Raw genomic sequence first — 22660 nt, 5'->3', positions numbered from 1 at the left:
TTACTTGATGTGTGCATGTATGTACATTTGTTAGTGTGGGTGTACATGCACATGGATGAATGTATGTGCTGAGGCCCTGAGGTTGATATGGGCTGTCTTTGTTCCATTGCTGACCACTTTGATTTTTTTGAGACAGGAACTCTCATTAACATGAAGTTCAAGGACTCAGCTAGTCTGGCTCAGCAATGAGCTTCAGGGATAAGCCTATCTCTACTCACCCCTGCCCAGTACTGAAGTTCAGGAGCCCATCACCGCCACCCCAGATTTTCACATGGATTCTGGAGATCAGAACTTTGATCTTTGTGTTTGCACATCAGGCACTTTACCTACTGGTCTCTGTCTCTAAAGCATCAAATAATCTTTGGTTCCTCGTACCTCCATTCCATATTGTCACTTTCAGGATGGTGAGGAATCTGACTGCATCATCCAGCACTGTCTCCAGAGCCAGGTTGACCCAGGGGTGGGGTCTTGAGGGACCACTCTGAAACCCACATTTCAAGATAGAAGAATTCAAATTTGAGCATAGATCCTTGATCCCTGAAGCAATACATACACTTAGCGTTTTAGAATTCAATTGTCCTCCACTGTTAGCAGACCATGTACTTGTCACATCTTTCCCAAGTTTACTGTATTGTCATCTAGACCCTCTTTCTTTAATTTTTGGGGGGTTGTGGGTTCCCCCACCCTGGTTCTTGAAATGGAGTCTTGCTATGCAGATGTCCATGGTTAATGGGAAGACGCAGGAGTGTGGTCATTTGCATTAATACTCCTGAGTAATGAAGAACAACAGTTGTCTCATTGTAAAAGTCAAAAGTCTTTGTTCTATGGGAATAGAGAGCAGGTCACTATGTGTCAGGGGCTGGGGGAGGTCTATATAGGAATATTATGAGGGAGCTTTTCAGGTAATGGAATTGTATTGTATCTTAACAGTACTGGTGACAAGATCCATATGGTTAAAATTCATTGACATGTTCATCAACTGTACTGGCTGGTTTTGTGTCAACTTGACATAAGCTAGAGTTATCAGAGAGGAAGAAGCCTTAGTTGAGGAAATGCCTCCATGGGATCCAGCTATAAGGCATTTTCTTAATTAGTGATCAATGGGGTAGGGCCCAGCCCATTGTGGGTGGTGCCATCCCTGGGCTGGTGGTCCTGGGTTCTGTTAGAAAGCAGGCTGAGCAATCCAGGGGAAGGAATCCAGTAAGTAGCACTCTCCATGGCTTCTGCATCAGCTCCTGCCTCCAGGATCCTGTCCTGCTTGAGTTCCTGTCCTGACTTCCTTCAGTGATGAACAGTAATGTGGAAGGGTAAGCCAAATAAACCCTCTTCTCCTCAATTTGCTTTTTGGTCATGGTGTTTTGTTGCATCCAACCCTCACTAAGACTTTAGTGATGATAATGACACGATGTCCTGTGAAGGTGGAAGGTAATGGCACCAATAGGAATAGTAAGTGGAGAGTTCAGGATAGGTAAAGAGGGTCACTGTAGAATTCTTATCAGGCAGAACTCACCCATCTTTTCTCCTGAGGGCCTAGAAGGGCTGAGTGGCATTTGGGCATTGATTCTCTTTGTTATTCAAATGTAGAATCAGAAGTAATGGGATGAATTATTTATGTGTGGGATTTTCACACTCTGAAGACAAAAGCCCCCAGGTCCTTCATCACAAACAGGATAGTCTTGTGCAGAATGTCCAGTCTGCAGCTCTGCAAGGTCACAGCTCTGGTTTGTACTAATCTGCATATGCCAATGAGACAGACTGAAGGAGAAGAGCCATTTTCCAGGCTGGTCTCCACACTGAAAGGGACTTTCTCAACCCCTTCATCCCAGCAGAGCCACCCTCCCCAGTGGCTCACTAGAACTAACTGTGGTTAATCTTCTGTTAACCTCCTAAGGACAGGCGACAGGTCACTGAGCTAGAGGTCTAGGGGTCAGAGCAGCAGCCTGGACATCAGAGGCCATCGGCACTGAGGAGATGTGGGGCATCATTTGTTGTTTTCAGTCCTTTACTTTTCCAGTGGCCTCGAACACTTCACAAATGAGTCAAGAAACTAACTGGGTTAGAGGGGAGTGTGGAAACAGCATCCCATCCCCACCCTACCACTCCAAACTCCACTTCTCTTTTTGCAGGTTCAGTCTTCCCCCTTCAGGAAGTCTTCCACAAACCCTGGCCTGGTGGCAGCTGTTCTCATTTGGAAATTTTATGGTCACAGCACCTTTGAGGTCTCCCGTGTTAGGTGTGGTGCAGGCACCATCCTTCATGGTCATGGGGGAGAGTGTAACATTTCTGTGGCTGTGATAAAACACCATGACCAAGGCAACTTAGAGAAGAAAAAGTTCATTTTGGCTTACGGTTCCAGAGGGTTAGAGTGCATAATAGCAAGGCAAAGGAAGCAGGCAGGCATGAAAATTGGAGCAGGATGCTGAGAGCTTACACTTGAACCACAAGCACAAGGCAGAGAGGGAGGGAACTGTAGAGGCAGGTGGATTTTACCTCTGAATCTACCCACAGTGACATATTTCAGGCAGGCCACTGGGACTCAACTGCCCCCAAGCCACTGAGGACTAAGAATTTAAATGCAGGAACCTATGGGGACATTCTCATTCAATCCAAAACAAAACATCCTGGAAGCCTCACATTGTTCTCCTCCCCACTCCCTCCCTGTGTGCAGTGCCCGCACTCCCCTCAGAGCTCAGGTCTTCTCCAGCTCCTGCTCCTCAGTTTGTTCCTCCCAGCCTGGTGTAGTGTGCTGGCTCCAGGGGACTCTTTCTAACACAAAGACCTGGTTTTGTCATTTTGACAGAGTCCTTCAATTGCCTCAGATGACAATGGGCATGATGATAATGATAGCAGAAACCATGTTAACAATAACAGCTAATTCAGTGTGCTTTGCATGTGCCAGGCCCTGTCCTACTACACTGCTCATTCAGGAGAGCTAGCTGAATGTTCACACTTGGTGCATAGATACAAGTTTGGGAAGTGGGGCACGGGCACAGAGAAGTTAAGTGAGTTGTGCAAGGTCTCATAGCTATCATGTGTCAGAGCTGGTACATGTATTAGGGTAGAGGCTCCCCTGTTTATCATACCATAGTGCAGTGGATCTCAACCTTCCAAATGCTGTGACCCTTTAATTCAGTTCATCATTTTGTGGTGACCCCCAACCATAAAATTATTTTCATTGCTACATCATAACTGTAATTTTGCTACTGTTATGAACCATAATGTAAATGTCTATGTTTTCTGATGGTCTTAAGCCACCCTGTGAAAGGCTTGTTCAGCCCCCTCCCAGGGGTTGTGACCCACAGGTTGATAACGACTGCCTTAGAGTGAGATCTCTAGTGCATAGATGTCAGCTCCCTTTGAGAGCTTGGCCATGCTTCCCTTTTTTTCTGTCTCAGCCTTCAGCCTTACCTATGAGGCTCTAGCAAGGAGAGGATACTCACAGTCAGTGATAGTGCCTGAGCTTTCCCACTCTGGAGGTACTGAACAGGTGTGGCAAGTATGTCTGCACTGGGTCTTTGAGCAGCTCATTTTATCTAGACAGGGCTTTGCTTCTTCTGGCCATGGAAAAAGCTCTTGTGTGTCACCCTTGGAGTTGCCGTTTGCCGTGTTCCCACAAGGCCTAGCTTCTCTGGAGCTCCCATCATTTTGTGTGTCACCCTGACTCACCAGTCTGGCCTTTTTCTTGGCCAGTTCCTGGGCTTCTGGTATGTCCCGCATGTTCTTTGGAAACCCAGTCCTTCTTTTTCTTGTCTCAGTTCAAACACTACCTTCTCAGAGAGGCTTTGATGACTGCCAATCAAAGTCAGTCTGTGTAGTTATTTTGTTTCTCTTGTCATGGAACACTTTATTTTCACTGTCCAAAACCAGTACCTCCTTGCTGTGACGCCACCCTAGGGCTTAGAGGCTCAAAGCAAGAACTGCTTCACTGTGTTGCACTGTCTTGGGGATCAGGTATCTGGGTAAAGCTTGGCTGAGTGTGTCTTCTACCTTACGTGGCATGGATCTTCACCCAGAGGCTAAGATGAACCTGGCTGGGCTTGAGGGTCCAGAATGGCTTTATTGCTATCTCTGATGTGCTGGCTGGAATGGGTAGAGCAGAGAATCCATCAGAGGATAGTCAGGAGCTCCCACAGATAACTGTTTCCAGTTTGGTAGCCTCAGGACTGGGGCTAGGTCTGGATCCAAGACTAGATATGTTGGACTCCTTCTGTACTAAAAAAGTTCCCTTGGAACAAGCTTCAAGAGGCCAGTGAAGAAGCTACAAGGAAGCATACTTACTTCCTGATCTCAGAAGTCTCAGGGCAGTACCTCTGGACTTTTGTGCATCAAGCCACCTGGCCACTGTGTGTCTTAGAGTTCTATTGCTGTGAAGAGACACCATGACCACAGCAGCTCTTATAAAGGAGAACATTGTGGCTGTCTTGCTTTACAGTTCAGAGGTTCAGTACATCATCATCATGGTGGGACATGGCAGGGTACTGGCAGACATGGTGCTGGAGCTGGAGCTGAGGGTCCTACATCTCAAAGGCAACAGGAGGTGGTCTCAGTGTCAAACTGAGCAAGGCTTGAGCATAGGAACCCTCAAAGCCCACCCTTACAGTGACACACCTCCTCCAACAAGGCCACACCTACTCCAGCAAGGCCACACCTCCTAGTGGAAAGAATCCCTTTGAGGGCCACTTTCCTTCAAACTTCCACAGCCTAAAATCAAAGAGAGAAACATAGAGATATGATGTGAATGGCAAAATATGTGTGGCTAGCTTTAGCTTACTGCATATTTACAATACATACATGCATATATATGTGTGTGTTGATGTGAACACACATATGTACCTATGTATGTCTGCATACATTTACCTACCACCCTTCTTTGCCATGAGCTTCTCAATCTTATTTGGCACTGCCACAACCTTTGCACCTAGAACCTTGTCTACACAGAATAAATACTTCCTGAATACAAACATAAATGGAAGAATGTGTGCAAGAAGAAGTGAACGGCAGAATAAATAAACACTTGGATGAAGACTTACATTTCTGACTCTTCTGGGAGGTTAGCTCCTGGAAATAGGGCCTGATGTTTTCCGTCTTTTCTTTATATCTTAATATAGTCCTCTCCACTAATAGATGCTTTGTAAATATTTGCCAAATGAATGGATGTGTTCTAATTATCATATATAAAGAAGATGATGTGGTAATTCCCAGCACATACATAGGTGTTAAATGAATGTGGCTATTCTTAATGGATTAACAGAGTGCTGAACTTCGGAAAATCAAATTTCATGTTTATTTGACTGTAAGAAAAAAAAGCTGGACTAGACCATGCCCCTCCCCTTGTTCCTCTTTCCTTTTCATTACCACAAGCTCTGTGAGAGACTCTTTCATGGGGTGGTGGCAGCCAAACAGCCCCAGGGACCCACAGACTGATCATTTGGGGTGAGAGTGAGGACCTCTGCTCCGGTCCTCAGGCATCTTTCTCCTTGCATGACTGCTGACACAAACTCAAAGCTCATTAAGACGGAAGCTGAGATGCTGATGTGAAAGGCTCAGGGTGCTGAATCCTGATTCACTGCTCTCCTGGGAGAGCCAATGAGATTACAATTCTCTTTACACTGTGCCTTGGTGTTACCTTTTGTGGTGTGAGCCTCAGTGATTGCCAGGAGCAAGCCTCAGATCCAGTGGAGAGGGTGGGAGCAAGCAACTGTGATGCCAGAAAGGGAAGGGTAGCCCCCCAGGGGACCCCACTTATCACCCCAGGTGACCCCACTGATCAGCATATGGCCTCGCTTCCCAGGAAGCCAAGGCAAAATCACTGGGCTGGCTGTGGACAATCTCAGCTTGTCCTTCTCCTTCACACAGCCATTACCCTCTGTCATCTGCACCTGTGAAATGGGCCCGATGCCTGAGGCTCCTCCTTTTATTGTTATCTCACTAGCTGGATCTGTGTTTTAGCAATCCCAAACTGGATGGAGCCTAGAAGACTGAATTGAAAGAAGCCTTACAGTGACATAAGTGATTAGTAAGGAATGCTGGGTTGTTTTGTTTTGCTGTTGTTGTTTTTTAATTCACAATTTAAAATCAGACAGAGCTTTTAAATCTAATTGTTACTGGTGTTACAATTTTTTAAATTATTTGTCAAGGTCCTCCCTCTTCTGATTTAGATTCTTCACAGTAGACATATTTATTCCTCCTTTATACCCCAGAGATCATCAACTGCCATGGAAGTTAAACCACAGGGCTCTGCATCTTGGGGTGAGTTTTATTACAAGGGCATTTATTGAAACATCAAGGCATTTGGGAGTTTTCCTTTTTTTCTTTCCTTAAACATACTGTTTCCTGTAAATGTGAATTTTAGTTAAGTTCAATGTCCAATGACAGTTTTTAAAGAGCTGCTTTATTTAAACCTACTATCAAGCAGAATAAGAATTTTCACAGGAGAAGGCAAACTTACTTCTACATCTGCTCTGGCTAATTCTGAGCCTGTGTCTTCCTTGATGGCCCTGGACTGGCCTAGTTTAAGGGACAGATTAGAGAATAAGACTTATCAGTCTGCCCAAACACTGCCTCATACAGGGCAATTTTAGATATTGGAACTTTATTGCCACAGAAGTAGGTAATAGTTTTGAGTTTCATACATTATTAAGTGCTTTCCAATGTATTACCTTAGTTATTAAAAAAATATTTCCAGAAAAAAATGGAATGTTGGGAGATTAAGGAACTTACCCGTATTCCTGTTCCTATAATAGGCATGAGCCATGACTGAATTTAAATCCACATTGTCTCCAAGCTAAATTCTGTCCAGAGGCTGACTCCCTTCCATCCTTCCCATTGTGGTCTAGGTTGTTTCTCTGGTTATGTGCTCATAGAAGATGCCTAAATGATGAAAGTTTTGTTCTGCTATTATCTAATTTATTTTTCAAATAGCTTTAATTCATTTTCAGATTCTTCAATCCAGTTGGTAGCTTATCTTTTCATGATCACAACTGAATCTTTTAAAGAGAAGTTCTGAATCTTGATGAACTTTCATTTATCTTTACTCCCTCTGTTGGTGGGTTATACACGTGATATATAGTCTTGGTCTAATCCTAGGTTATAAAAATGTTCTCATATATTTTCTCTTGAAAATCTTTACAACTTCTAGGTAATTGCTATTGATCTTATGAGGTGAGGAATAAGGTTTGTTTTGTACAGGAACATCTAATTATCTTCACACCATTTGTTGAAAGCTAGCTTATCTCTGTGAGCTGCCTTCACACTGTGTCTGTGTGTGTCTATTGATAGCTACTCTTTTCTGTCAGCCTTCCCCTTCATCATCTTCACACCAGTGCTGTACCAGCACGGTCGCTCTTCAGTATGTCTTCAAACCCTTGAGTGTTGCTCTTCTCCTTGAAAATGGCGTTTGCTACTCTAGGTCTTTACATTTTATGTTTTACTTAGCTATGGATGTGATTGTAAAATAACATAGAAAACAGGAAAAGATCATGTCACAAGTTAGAAACATCTTAGCTTTGTGGCTCCTCAGGAAATAGGAACATTGGGCAGAGGATCCCATTTAGTTCACCAAAAGTTGTGTGTACCTTGCATATGTTGTAGGCAAAATACCTAGATGATAAAAATTTATATTAGGTATGAATTGGCTGTAATTTCAATAATCACTAATACTTCTATTGTGGAACAGTCTCTTAGTCAGTGTTTGTATCTACTGTCATTGTCCGAGCAACCTGCAGATTTACAGATGAGGGGGGTAGTTGACAACACTAACTGGTGTCTCTCATGCTCTCCAGTCTGCTTTGGATTTGGGATGGTTTTCTTCAGATTTGTGGGGAGTTATATTTGACACTAATGTGTGAAGTATTCTGGTATCTGTCGCTTTTATTAAAGTATAGCCTTGTTTACTGTAAGCTCACTATCTGCGGGGTACAGTGAGGAGTCATTCTTAATTAGACCCTGGTAACACTGATGATATTGGCCACCACTGCCACTGGGTGCTACTGAGAAAATTACCCTCATTGTTCCCTGTTTCATCTTTTGTCCAATGAAAGGCTTAAGCTAGTTAGCTTTGAGCAAACAACTCGACTCTAAAGTCTCTGACTCTTCTACTATATTTATTCACTTAAAATTGTAACCTTTATGAAAAGTAAACAAAGACTATTAATGGTATAAATCATGCTGATCATGAAAGGGAAGTTTTCCAGTTGGGATGTCTGGTCTTTTGAGGCACTCAAACATCCCGCCACCACAGCATGAGTCTCTGACTCTTAACCACGGCCAACACTGAGCAGCTATAGTGGCTGTGATGGCACCTTGTGCTATGAATCTATGGGCCAGGAAGCCCTCACATTCTGAGAAGGCTAAGAATGACCACTAAATCTAGGCCATTTAAAAAGTTGAGTGGTCCCTCAGGGATGGACTAGGTTTTCAAATACGTCTCTAAAGTAACAGGTACAATATTGAAACCAAGGGCACTGTAAACATCTTCACTGTCCCCTCTGTGCTAAGGGGCAGCTTTATGCCTGTGCTCTGTGTCATCTCAGCTATGTTTACAGGACAAGAAGATTAGACAGCCTGCTGCTTATTAGCCAATGAAATTGAAATGTACATGAGTTTAAAAGAATATGGGACCTTGACTGAGTGCCTGCTGTCTCAGTCTGCTTTCTATTGCTGTGATAAAGACTCTGACCATGGGTCTTATGGAGAAGGAGAGGCCATTTGGCTTATGTAAGTCCCAATCACAGTCCATCAGTGAGGGAAGCCAAGGCAGGGACTCAAGCATGGTAGGAACTTGAAGGCAGGAACTAAAGCCAAAACCATGGAGGAGTGTTGCTTAGTGGCTAGTTCTCTGTGGCTTTTGCAGGTTTGTTTTTTCCTTTATACAAACTCAGGACCACTTGTGGGAGGGTGGCACAGCCCACAGTGGACTAGGCCCTCCTACATCAATCATTAATCAAGAAAATACCTTACAGACTTGCCTACAGGACAATATGTTGTAGGCATTTTCTCAATTAAAGTCCCTGTAACCAGGTGACCTGGTTTGTGTCAAGCAACCCTACTATGTGTCAGGTGCTGTGCCAACTGCTTCTCTTGCACTATATGAAGGATGTCATGGTCTTGAAAACTGGACACCATCAGTGCCTTATTATGGAGGAGGAATGGTGCACAACTTCTGTTAATGACCAGAGTCAGGAAATAGCAAGTGGCAAAGCTAGTCTTCATGTCTGTTTCAACCTCAAGCTTAACCTATTTGTGACCACATCAAAGACTAGTTCTCAGTACTTAGACAGCACATTTAGGGAATTGTTGAATTTATAGTATGAACCATAGTCCTCTAAACCAGAATAAAAAGTACTGATGGATCGCTTTGGGGTCAATTTGATAGAAGGAAGAATTCATAGGAGGTTTCCCAAAGCAGTTGCTTTGAGCTATATTTTGAAATGAAGGACATGAATTGCCCTGAAGAGAAAGGTGAGTTTGTGTTAAAGAGATGGATTCAATGAGGCTGTGAAAATACAAATGGTCAAATTATGTGCTCTGGAAGCAGCATTAAAACGTAACTCATTGCAGGGTAATACCTAGGAATAAAACTGATGTCATAGGGATAGAATCCAAGAAATTTCAATTCTACTGCTAGGTGCTGGAGATACTCTCTCAGAATTTAAGCAAGAGGGGAACATAGTCAAAGTGACATGGGATTTGCAAGTTATCCAATAGCTGGTATAGGATCAATGGAATTTTGAGTACTTTGAAGGTCAAGTGAAAATTTCTCAGCAAAATATATTTGATATTCAAACATTATCTTCATGAACATAATGCTGTGTGACCTTACTTGTACAATGACAATGTATTAAGAGGCCTGAGTGCAGATTTTAGACAATTTTTGGAAATAAAAAGTAACTAATTTTTCACAGTCAAACTTATCATACTACTTCCAGCCTCATCATCACTGGTATTGTGCTGTGTGGAGAGAAGGAACCCACAGGTTAGAGATTAAACTCGGGGTTGGACAAATAGAAATCTCTTAACAATATGTATTAAATTGAGTTGAACTGAAGTCCACTTCCAGAAGGCAATTACTGCTCCTGAGTGAGGGCTAATGTGTTTGGTGAATTATAGTTGGTTCCTTTCCATTATAAACTCACTAATGCTGACTAAATGTCTCTTCACATTTTTCTAAAGCATTTCTTCCTTTCTCTGTCTCTGCCTGTCTCTCTCTCTTTCTTTCTCTCTCCAGTTCCAGAGGCCTAATGACTTTTCACCCCCTTTCCGCTTTGGGACTGTGCCCAATGGCAGCACAGAGAGGAATATCCGCAATAACTATGCAGAAATGCATGCCTACATGGGAAAGTTCAACCAAAGGGGTGTAGATGATGCATTGCTCTCCCTGAAAACAGGGTAAGAATGGCCTCCAAGCTCAGAGTGATATGTTTCTCACATCCATTAGTCACAGATTGAACTGGTACCATAATCATTAAATCAAAGACTGTTTCCAAGTTAAATTGGAACCATTATAGAAAAATTTGTATGCTGTGACTTGCTTCTATGTACCATCCTACAAACCATTTTCTGCTTGCATGAGTGTGGCCATGGAGTAGAAATGAAACAGATCAAAAAGCAGGAGGAGGGATCAAGGAGAGAGCTCATATATGTTACACATGTGCTATAGTCTAAGAGGTAGAAAAGACAGTTCTGGGATCTATGGACAAGGGACAAATAAAAGACGAAGCATGCAAACGTTTTTAGTTGACAACAAAAATGTGCTGATTGAGCATTAATCCCAGCTTTGGTTATCATTCCTCATAGCCCTTCTCTGTACCCTAGATGTATTTGTTCACAAACTATAATGTACTGTCATGTAGCTCCCCGGGCACGTTGTCCTTTTATTTGAAAGCCAGAGTTGTGAAAAATGGTCAACACTGGGCATTGTAAAGGTTGAGATTTGGAGGGTAGTGGGTCATATAACTGTTTCCCTTTGTTCCATGATGACTACCAGCCTGTGGACCTTGTCTGGTCACCCTTGCACTTCAAGGTCTCCAAGCACCACTCAGACATGTGGACATTTAAAATACTGTGAGATTCCATCTTACTGCTGTAAACAAAGTCACAACAGATTTCAGAAGTTGGGATCTGAAGTTAGGGTAGGAGTACCATGGATAGTCTAAACCATGGGGCACCCAGAGTTCCCAGTTATACCAGAATGTTGGTATTTGGGCATGCTACCAACCTTTACTTTTTAAGATGCACTTTACAAAATATCCTGTGGCTTGTCATGTCAGAAAGAGATTTTTTTTTTCTTGAAAAGGGACAAAGATCCCTAACTTGAAAATGTTCAGGTGGGACTGGGGGTTGCATGGTCTGCTTCCTTTCAGGCCTGTTATTTGCATGGCTTCATCCGAGCTGCTTCCTCTGCCTTTAATACATGGAAACGTTGGTTTGAAAGTGCTGCATGCCTTCCTGCTCTCAGCCCGGATCTTTTCTCTACATACCCCTTCTTTGCAAAGCTCATTGTCTCACATAATGTGCATGTAGGATTTGAATGGTCTGGGTTCTTCTGTATGTCAACTTCTCATGCCAACTTCTCATGCAGTGTTGCACATTTGCTTTGGCACAAGCTTGTGCTGTTACCACTCTGGCCCCTCAAAGCAAAGTCTTATAAGACAAGAGAACAGTGAAATCTTTCTGACTGCCAAAATAGCTATACGTCTCCTGAAACGTACACCTACACTTTCCCCCACTCCGGACTGCAATGGACTGAGAAATGAAAAACGTTATATAAGTCTCACCCATGCTATTTGTTATCATTGTGGTGCTTACTTTTCATTATTTGTGTTATTATTTTTATTGATTCCTTTTTACTCTTTCTCCTTTTCAGATACAGCTTATGAGTTGGCCTCAGGCCGAACTTACATTCTTACCATTCCTAGTGGGAGGGGAAAAAATAAACAACTCTTTTCAACCTGAAGTCCCAACAAGAACACCACCCTGGCATGCAGGCTTTAGGCTCTGACAGTAGTCTTGAGCCTCACTGTGAGCCAGTCCTCCACATAGCTTCTGGAACCCCAACACTTCATACTAATGGCCCAAATAGGTAGTTTTGTTGTGTAATTTCCTCCTTGGTATTTGTTGGTTTGTTTCTTTCCTGTGCAGGAAGCTTGATGCTTTCATCTATGATGCAGCAGTGCTCAACTACATGGCTGGAAGAGATGAAGGCTGCAAGCTGGTGACCATTGGCAGTGGCAAGGTCTTTGCTTCTACTGGCTATGGCATTGCTATCCAGAAAGATTCTGGGTGGAAACGCCAGGTGGACCTTGCTATTCTGCAGCTATTTGGAGATGGTGAGTTAAAGAAAGGGGAAATGTTCACTTGGTCTCAACCAATGGCCATTCTGAAATAGCAACCTCTCTTCTCAGCATATCCCAAACAGCTTGTCCCAGGATATGATAAGATTGAAGGGCACTGTTTAGATTCCTGGGGTCACCATAACAAATGACATGAATGGAAAGACATAAACAGTAGGATTCACTATGTTGAAGTTCTGGGCACTGTAGGTGTCAATACAGCTGTCTTCACTTGGAAGTGGTGGTGGAGAATCCTCCTTATGCTTGTCACATGACTTTTGATGGCTTGCTGGTTCCACTTGGTATTCCTTGACCTGTGAAAGCACTACTCAAACCTTTACATTAATTCTACCTGGGTGCATGTTTTCGCTCTGTATTCATCCATCTCTGAATTCACACTTTTCTTAAAGCCAATCATATGAGACTGTGTTCCAGTGTGCCCTCACCATGATCAATTACATCTGCAATGACCTTATTTCCAAAGCCACATCCTAAGCTACCAGAAGTTAGGAGTTCAATAAATGAATTGCAAGGAGACTCATTTTAACCTGCACAAGGTAAAAGATGAAGGAAGAGATTGAAGTGGTTGGTGACAAGTGTACATTTGAAGATTGTGTGGTATAATGAAACCTCTCAGGGATGGAGTAGTTTACAGTTAAATGTTTCAGACAACACTCCACGAGTGGCCCGAAACAGAACTGTAGGGAAGAGCTCTTTCTGTTCCCAGAGAAGTGAGTGTGTGGCTGTTTCCTCATCTGTCCTGCCTTGATCATTATGGCTGAAGAGGCAGAGGGAGATGTAGATACCAAAAGGTGCTTCACTGTGTCTTTCCAGTGGTGGATTGAACACTGAGAAAATTTTCTTCATTAAACTACTATCTTCTGAATTTCTCTTCACTTCACTATACACCAGCCCTCACACACAGGCTAATCCAGATACAGATAAACCTCACCCTGCATGGTCCCCCTGCCCATCAACCATGTGGGTTTGTCACACTGTAGGACTTTTTCTGTTGGGAAAGACATCAGAGACAATTCCAGACGTAGGTTTCCAGACTCCAGCTGCATCTGGCTGCTGCACTACTTAGGAAAAGCATTGTTGAATTGAAGAAGAAAGGAATAAAAGCTAGTGGAGTCCCATCAGGAAGAGTAGATGTTTTGTAGATGCAACCTTGACAAACCATGTTGGTATAAGCAGTAGTCACAGCCAAATGGATTCTTATTCTATAACCAAGTGCATCAGTAGAGAGGACTTTGGCCTTCACTGGGCCATGCAAAGTTCAAGCTTCTGTCCAAACCTGAATTGACAGACCAGTTTCCTTCATGAGATTTCTAGAATTTCATGTGTGTAGAATTAGTGTCATTCTGGGTACATGATTTGATTGATTGATTGATTGATTTACTTTGGTATAAAATTTCTACATTCCTCCTGACTAATGTTCAGAGATAGTAGATAAAAGTCATTGAAATCTGACAGAACTGAAGTAATCAATGCCCCCTTCAGCCGGGTGGAGAGGAAGCACGTTCCAACAGTGTGGTCTTGTTTCATTTCAGATTATTCCTCTTTGGCTTTTCATATTTTCTCTGTAAGAGATCTGTAATTCTGAGAGACCATAGGGATTCAACCCTTCTCCAATCTTTTTCAACTTCTTTACCAATCTAATCTTGTCTGTATAATTCCAACATTCTTACCCACTGATTATGTTATCCCAAGTATCTATAAAATAAAGGACAGGGTGTTTAACCTCAGAATTCTTGCATTAATTGTTTTATTAAGCTTTCTTACTGAGGATCATTCTGTTTGAATTGTTTTTCTTGCCTCTCCTCAAACGAGTCTCTGTTTCCCCACCCCTTCCCCATTGAATATGCTATTCCTACATTCTGGAATACTTTTATGTACAATAAAAATTAAAATCCATTCCCACTCTCAAGTTCTCCCCCTGCCTGCTCTTTCTCCCATTGACCTCTTTGTCCACAAACTGTTGTTACTAATTTGAACTCTTGTTCTTTGCAAAGCATATTGCTCATGATAGCCAGCATTGAGCTGCCAATTTACACTGGATAAAGGAGAGCCACAGGGAAGTTCCATGTGTTTGTGCCACCCATAGTTCATTCATTACATTTTCAGTGAATACTTAGGGATATATTGGTGAGTTGAGATGTAATGGTATTAATAAAAAGTATTAATTCTCTCTCTTTGTGTTTGTCTCTTTCTGTCATATTTTTATGCCCTTCAACTTTCTTCCTACTTTGTCTCTTCTCTCCTCCCTCCTTCCCTCCTTTATTTGTCTCCATCTCTGCCCTTCTTCTAGGGGAGATGGAAGAACTGGAAGCTCTCTGGCTCACTGGCATTTGCCACAACGAGAAAAATGAGGTTATGAGCAGCCAGCTGGACATCGACAACATGGCAGGCGTCTTCTATATGCTGGGGGCAGCCATGGCTCTCAGCCTCATCACCTTCATCTGTGAACATCTGTTCTATTGGCAGTTCCGACATTGTTTCATGGGTGTCTGTTCTGGCAAGCCCGGCATGGTCTTCTCCATCAGCAGAGTAAGTGTTTTGATTTAAGTACCCAGAGCTTGTTAAGGATGGTTTAGCCTTGTTCTGTGCCAAGCAGGGAGACCCAAGAGAGTGCTAGCTCCAGCCTTATGTAGCTAAAGCATGAAACCACATCATGTGCACTTCTCCAGGAGTCTGTGGGAAAGAGATTCAAGTGTTTCTAAGATGAGTGATGCTATGTTTCCTTCCATTTGAGACTCAGACATTTGATTCTCAATTTTAAAAAAGAGTAGATCTCTCAAAATAGAAAATTTGACTTTCCTCATTTGCCTCTTACATCACCATTAATTGATTCTATATAGGCTGCATTAATCTCTTGATCCTTAAATAATAGGATGCAATATCTCTTATTCTAACACACAAAGGCGTATTACTGGTAGCTTTACTGTTCTCATATTTTAACCACATGTGAGATGTGGGGAATTAAAGAGCCTAAAGGTTGGATGTGGTGGCACATACCTACAATACCAACACTGGGAGACTGAGACAAGAGGATCACGTGTGTGTGTGTGTGTGTGTGTGTGTGTGTGTGTGTGTGTGTGTGTGTGTTACAGATATATAACATTTAAAAAAGCCCAACAGAACCCAAGTCTTGACTCATAAGAAACTTATATTCCAAAAACTTATTTAACTGGGGTAAGACTTCAGGCTAGGTTAGAGATCTTCTTCATCTCCAGGTCAGAGTGAGGTACTGGGGAAATAATTGGGTTTAGAGATCTTCATTTTGAGTTCAGAGTGGGATGTTGGGGAAATAGTTGGGTATATGAGCCTCAGGTCACAGAGGGGAGTTTTTTAAAGAGTAGGATTCTCTGCTGTTATTAAGGCAGTTGAAGGACTCTCGCATGAGTAGTGAACTCAAATGACCCTTTAAAGTTGAGGATTGTGTGTTCCATATATGACCAAACTTGACTCAAATGGAGTTATGAAAGAAATGGATTTCTCATTAAATTGTTTCATTCTCTGGTCATTTTCCTGTAGTGTTTTAGTGACAGGGAACAATTCTCCACTTCCTCTCTAGCTGTCAGTTAATGCAGGCCGTTTAGTCACACGAGAACAGGAGAAGGGAACTTGTGGGACTCTTGGTCCCTGGGTCCCCAGTTCCACTGTGCAGCCCTTTCCAGAGGCTACTGGAACAACAGAAAAGAGAAATCTCATCTGTGGCCCTCTGATAGGACCACTGTCTTCACCAAGGAGGACACTTAGCATTTCCTCCTGGCCACTGTCAAGAGGTCACAAGTGAGAAGCACAAAGAGAGTGGAATTCCCAGATCTTGTCTCACAAACTCTGATACCTCTTTGCCACATAACTGCCATTTTCCTTCACACCCTTTCTTCTCTCCACCCTGCCCATCCAGATAAGATTCCTTTCCAAATTAACCTTCTTAGAGGTAAGGATGCAGTTTAGAGTCGCTTCTCCATATTCCTTCCCTTGTCAGGGAAAATACCCCAAGTCTGCTCACCTTTCACAGCAGCACAGGAGAGGTTGGCAGTTGGGTGACCTGACTTTAGACCCAGGAAAACAACCCATCTTTTCTCATAGGTGATGTCCTCCAGTGCCCTGAGCAAGTAGCTATATACCTGTACACAGGGTATTCTTCATCAATACTAACTTGATAGAACACTAATTAATTATGATAATACTTAATATAAGAAGGAAACCAAGAGTTAAAGAGTGAATAGAGGAGAGACCTCAACAAGGAAGTTATTTATTTATTCATATCAAGTTTTTGGTATTTGTCCCAATTCTCCCTCCCATAGTGTAGACCACCACAGTAGCAAATCCGTCTTTGACCCCAGGGCTTTCTAATTCTCTGTGTGAATTCAGTTCATGCTTAGCTACAAAACAGCATTGTTCCCTTGTTATTTGCTGACCAAAATTCTAAAAGCTGCTCAACATTGGTCAGAGCTAGAAACAGGAGGCAATTGTGAGCAACATCAGCCAGGAGTGGCCAACCAGAGCAAAAGGGCCTCAGCATCTGCACTGAGGTGCCTTGTGCTTCCAAGAATCTGCTCATAATTTGTCATATGTTTACAGCATGGATTCCTTTATAAAATGTGAAAATCTGGGTGTAGAAAGGAAAGTCAAAATAGATCATGTTTGGAGTTGAAGCACAAATGCCATATTATCTATTTGTTCAAGTCCCCTGTATGACCATTTTCCTCTCTGATGGACAGATTACTATCCTCATGACAGGAATTTGCTAAATTCAAGGGGTTACTTCAGCCAAGCTCCGAGTCACATTTTCTGGAATGTAACACACTGCTTGTTTGTCTTTTCGCATTAGACCATCAGTGGTGGGGCACTGTTGTCTAGGTTGTGTTCCATTTCTCTGAACTCAATGTGTACCATCCTGTGTCCCCTCAGGGTATCTACAGCTGCATCCATGGAGTAGCTATAGAGGAGCGCCAATCTGTGATGAACTCCCCCACCGCTACCATGAACAACACACACTCCAACATCCTGCGCCTGCTCCGCACAGCCAAGAATATGGCCAACCTGTCCGGAGTAAATGGCTCCCCTCAGAGTGCCCTGGACTTCATCCGAAGAGAGTCCTCTGTCTATGACATCTCTGAGCATCGCCGGAGCTTCACACATTCAGATTGCAAGTCTTACAACAACCCGCCCTGTGAGGAAAACCTGTTCAGTGACTACATTAGTGAGGTGGAGAGGACATTCGGTAACCTGCAGCTGAAGGACAGCAACGTGTACCAAGACCATTATCACCATCACCACCGACCACACAGCATTGGCAGCACCAGCTCCATTGATGGGCTCTACGACTGTGACAACCCACCCTTTACCACCCAGCCCAGGTCAATCAGCAAGAAACCCCTGGACATTGGCCTGCCTTCCTCCAAACACAGCCAGCTCAGTGACCTATATGGTAAATTCTCCTTCAAGAGTGACCGCTACAGTGGCCATGATGATTTGATTCGATCGGATGTCTCAGACATCTCCACACACACTGTCACCTATGGGAACATTGAGGGTAATGCAGCCAAGAGGAGGAAGCAGCAATATAAGGACAGTCTGAAGAAGCGCCCAGCCTCGGCCAAGTCTAGGCGGGAGTTTGATGAAATTGAGCTGGCCTACCGTCGCCGACCACCCCGCTCCCCAGACCACAAGCGCTACTTCAGGGACAAAGAAGGGCTCCGAGACTTTTACCTGGACCAGTTCCGAACAAAGGAGAACTCGCCTCACTGGGAGCATGTGGACTTGACCGACATTTACAAAGAACGTAGTGATGACTTCAAGCGAGATTCGGTCAGTGGAGGTGGGCCCTGTACCAACAGGTCTCACCTCAAACACGGAGCAGGGGATAAACATGGCGTGGTAGGTGGGGTGCCAGCTCCTTGGGAGAAGAATCTGACCAATGTAGATTGGGAGGACCGGTCTGGGGGCAACTTCTGCCGCAGCTGTCCCTCCAAGCTGCACAATTATTCCGCTACAGTGGCAGGGCAGAACTCGGGACGGCAGGCCTGCATCAGGTGTGAGGCCTGCAAGAAGGCTGGTAACCTGTACGACATCAGCGAGGACAACTCCCTGCAGGAACTGGACCAGCCGGCTGCCCCCGTGGCTGTGACATCCAATGCCTCCACCACCAAGTACCCTCAAAGCCCAACGAATTCCAAGGCCCAGAAGAAGAATCGGAACAAACTACGCCGGCAGCATTCTTACGATACCTTCGTGGACCTGCAGAAGGAGGAGGCCGCCTTGGCCCCACGCAGCGTGAGCCTGAAAGACAAGGGCCGATTCCTGGATGGGAGCCCCTACGCCCACATGTTTGAGATGCCAGCTGGTGAGAGCTCCTTTGCCAACAACAAGTCCTCAGTGCCCACTGCCGGACACCACCACAACAACCCTGGCGGCGGCTACATGCTCAGCAAGTCGCTCTACCCTGACCGGGTCACGCAAAACCCTTTCATCCCCACTTTTGGGGATGACCAGTGCTTGCTTCACGGCAGCAAATCCTACTTCTTCAGGCAGCCCACGGTGGCAGGGGCATCGAAAACAAGGCCGGACTTCCGGGCCCTTGTCACCAATAAGCCAGTGGTGTCGGCCCTTCATGGGGCTGTGCCTGCTCGTTTCCAGAAGGACATTTGTATAGGGAACCAGTCCAACCCCTGTGTGCCTAACAACAAAAACCCCAGGGCTTTCAATGGCTCCAGCAATGGACATGTTTATGAGAAACTTTCTAGTATTGAGTCTGATGTCTGAGTGAGGGAAGAGAGAGAGGTTAAGGTGGGCTCGGGAGGGATAGGGCTGTGGGCCGCGTGGTGCGCATGTCATGGAAAGAGTTGGGGGTGAACTTGGCTCCCATTTGCTTTTTCTTGTTCTTTTAATTTCTCTATGGGATCCTGGAGTTCTGGTTCCTACTGAAGGCAACCCTCGTGGCCAGCACCGATTCTCCTCCCTCGAACAGTTCTCTTCTCCCCACATCTGTCCACCATCCCTGTTCCCATGAGAGGATAGAACTGGCCTCAGTGTGGGAGGATGGAGAAGCGACAGGAAGCACTGCCTGTGTGCTTCTTCCTAGTGTGGAAGTTCTCTGAGCACTGTGAGGGAGGCTTTCCTGAAGCTGCTCTTTGTTCAGGTGAGGAAGTGAAGGTATCCTAAGGAAGGCCATTGGGCCTCCTGTTCATAAGAGAGAAGAGGCTTTTTGCTGAATTCTTGCTGCATGGGTGGCAGCTGCCTAGGGGCCCTGTAACAAGCAGAGGGCAGAAGAAGGTTCTTCTGTGCTTATATATAAGCCAAACAAAAAGTTTGCTTCAGCTCCATCAAACTTTTTGGTGGTAAACCAAGTGGGGAAGGCCATTGGAAGATGAGGGATTCCTGAGCAAACTGAAGAGTGCACTGCAGTAGTGTCCTGTGGCGCATAGGAGGCAAGAATAGGGCAAGAATTGTGTGTGCACCTGCCCTCTCCTGTAGTCAGGTGCCTCTGAATGTACAGAAGGGAACCTTGACGCACCACTTCCGTCCACATGCTTAAGTAATATGCTTGCTTTGGCTTATATATAAACTGATGTCATAAGTGACCTGACTTTGGGCTATCTCTTCCTTTTCCCTTCTTGAGAGAGGACAGAGGTTCTTGACAGAGAAGATTCTATATTGTAGGGGGGAAATGATGGAAGAAAATGGTAGGTGCTGAGACAACCCCACAATCCATTTTGTCAGTGTTGTCTGCAGTTTCTGTCACCTTGGATAAAGACCTTTCCAGTAAGGCTTAAGGGAAGTCAAAGCAGCCGTGAATCTTTTATCCAGACTCAGAGCAGATCATTCTAGAAAACTCTTTTAGACATTTAGCCCCTTGCCTGGCTAAGGTTTGAGGAAGAACTCTCCACAGAAGGCTTTGAAGGAGAGAATCATTTACAGTAGGGTAAGTGAGAGAGGGGGATGTTTTCAATGCTTTGATCCCTTCTTACTTAACCTAGAGCTGAAAGAGTAGGCAGATTCCCCACCCCCCAGAACTGGTGATGAGTGACAGGGGACAGACGAAGGAGAAAAGTGAGCTTGTCCTCAAGGGACGCCAGAGAGGAGGGAAGAGATTTGGAATATGACTTGAACTAATGTGACCACTCCTGATAGAATGCTTTCTCTTCTGCAACCCCCAGTTCCCTCTCAGATTGTACCACTCAACAGTAAATGTGCGTGTGTGTGTGTGTGTGTGTGTGTGTGTGTGTGTGAATGTGTGAGTGTGTGCGCGTAAGTGTGTGTATGAAAAACTCCAGGGATGGGGGTGCTGACAGGTATGATGCTCCCTCACTGAAAGTTGGAAATTTAAGAAGGGAAATGAATATTTGTGTCGCTGCCTGAAACTCGGGGTAGGGTGTTCTATGAGTCAGTTCCACTGTCCTGCCGTCCCCTCACACATGGTGGCATCCAAAGAGCCCTGGGTCTGTTTGGAATCTTGACTGCAGGACCGCCTTGTCGCACACAGGACACATAAACCAGAAAGGTGCTCATCCTCCTCTGGAACGAAGCTGCCATGTCTCTTCACGCCACACCCTCCAGGGCTGCTCTTTGCCTTCCTGGTCGCCCTGCCTCACGACCTTCCCTCATCTCCCATCCTCGACTGCTGTCTCCCACCTCCCTCCTTGATTTTTACCTCAGTATCTTTCATTTAAAAGTCAACTGGAGGCCTTGTTTTCTTTCTAAAATGAACGTGGGGGCAAGGGGCTGAACCTCTCAACAGTTTGGAGACAGGAGCGTGGAGTGCTTTACTTTAGGTTCCAGAAAAGACTCTGAGAGAGGACAGAGGGCGTGAGGCATCTCCTGGAGGAAGGAGAAGGGCCATAGAAACATTGCTTCACTCTGGCTCTGTCCAAGGGCCAGGGGCTCATCCCTCACCCTTCCTCTTACCTCACCCCTTTAAAATTTAAAAAAAAAAAAAAAAAGCCAAACCAACTAACCTAGCGAACAGCAATCTAGAAAGCAGGGGGCTCTGGTGGTCTCCACAGGCCACAGAAATCAAGATGGTGTTTATTTCAGATGTAAATATTTTGTTTTATAATTAATTTTGTATAGATAAAGTGTTCTCCTGTCAGTATTCAGGGTGTTGAGCTGGAGGGAGCGGGGTGGGGATGGGAATGAGGGGGTAATTATTTCGTTACGGGTTTTCATTTTCTGTTGGGAGGAATTGTTTGTATGGCCTTTGCTTCAGAGTGTCTGGAAAATGTTAATGGGAACAGAAGCCACAATGGTGAACAAGCCAGGGGAAAGTCATTTATGTCCATGCCCCATCTCCAAAACCTGTCTTCCTGCTGGTTTGTGAGAAGTGATCATGTACTTTGGCCTGAGCTTTGCAGGGTCCAAATCAGCACTAAGCAAAACTTGGCCTGCCTCTTGTTGTCTAGGGAGACCATAGGACACCATCACTCTGTCAAAGACAAGCTGGTGGCATACGATTTTTCCTTGTTAGTACCTGGGCTTGCAAAGGTTCCCCAAAGGGCTTGATAAAGAATTGAGGTCCAGTTACCTCCCATTCTTGACATGGCTGAGAGGTTTCCAGAAGCTAGATTCTGAGAAATCTCACAGTAGCCTTCTCTGATGCTTAACCATCATCCTACCATTCTGATACATCATGCTCTAGTACCTGACCACCCCATGCCCCTATCTGTGCCCACCGATAGAAATGGCCACTTCAGGCACACCCAAGAAATACCACTAATTCTTCCTCAGCCTGTGGTTTCAGGCTGTACAGGGATAGCAATGGATACAAGAGGTCTTAGAGGTTTACATGCTGTTCTAGAAAAGGTCACCAGATCCCCTCAAAACTCATTAGCCTAGCAAGGAAGCTAAAATTAGTTTCAGGGTGTGAAAGTGGTGCTGTGAGGGACAGTGCCAATGGTGGCTTTACAGCTGCCTTGTCCTTGTTACTGCCATCAGGAGGGCGCTATTTTGTTCAAGTTAGGTGTCTCAGATCTGATTTGAGATTAACCAGACAAATAAAATCTCTCTCACTGCATTGTTGGCTTTGTGAAAGATAGCAGCCTCTCTCTCTCTCTCTCTCTCTCTCTCTCTCTCTCTCTCTCTCTCTGTCTCTCTCTCTCCCTCCCTCCCTCCCTCCTTCCCTCCCTCTTTTGTGCACGCTCTCTCACACACACACTCTTGTTCATTCTCACTCTCTCAATCTTAAATTGATATCCCCCCAATCCTCCCACAGAGGCTGTCAGAGAGAGAATTTAACTATCCTAAACCCCTTATTTGGCCTCAATTGACCATCTTTCTCCACCTGGGTTCTTGAATTGGGACTAAAGTGAGATATTCAAGGC

At 44.5% G+C, this 22660-nt stretch overlaps 1 protein-coding gene across 3 annotated transcripts in view; it reads left to right on the top strand.

Moving 5' to 3' along the window:
- The window catches only part of Grin2b (glutamate ionotropic receptor NMDA type subunit 2B), a 446827-nt gene extending 424401 nt beyond the window's left edge, over positions 1-22426 (top strand). For all 3 annotated transcript variants that reach the window (XM_036180998.1, XM_036180997.1, XM_036180996.1), the window contains 4 exons: positions 10226-10386; positions 12139-12326; positions 14641-14879; positions 17253-22426. In XM_036180998.1, the coding sequence (XP_036036891.1) occupies positions 10226-10386; positions 12139-12326; positions 14641-14879; positions 17253-19106 (2442 nt within the window). In that variant the 3' untranslated portion in view covers positions 19107-22426. The remainder of the gene's footprint in view (positions 1-10225; positions 10387-12138; positions 12327-14640; positions 14880-17252) is intronic.
- The last annotated feature ends 234 nt before the right edge of the window (positions 22427-22660 follow it).

Source organism: Onychomys torridus, chromosome 3 (assembly GCF_903995425.1).
Source record: "Onychomys torridus chromosome 3, mOncTor1.1, whole genome shotgun sequence".
Lineage (NCBI taxonomy): Eukaryota > Metazoa > Chordata > Mammalia > Rodentia > Cricetidae > Onychomys > Onychomys torridus.
The sequence above is the reverse complement of the archived record's forward strand: the minus strand, read 5'-3'. Positions and strand labels throughout refer to the sequence as shown.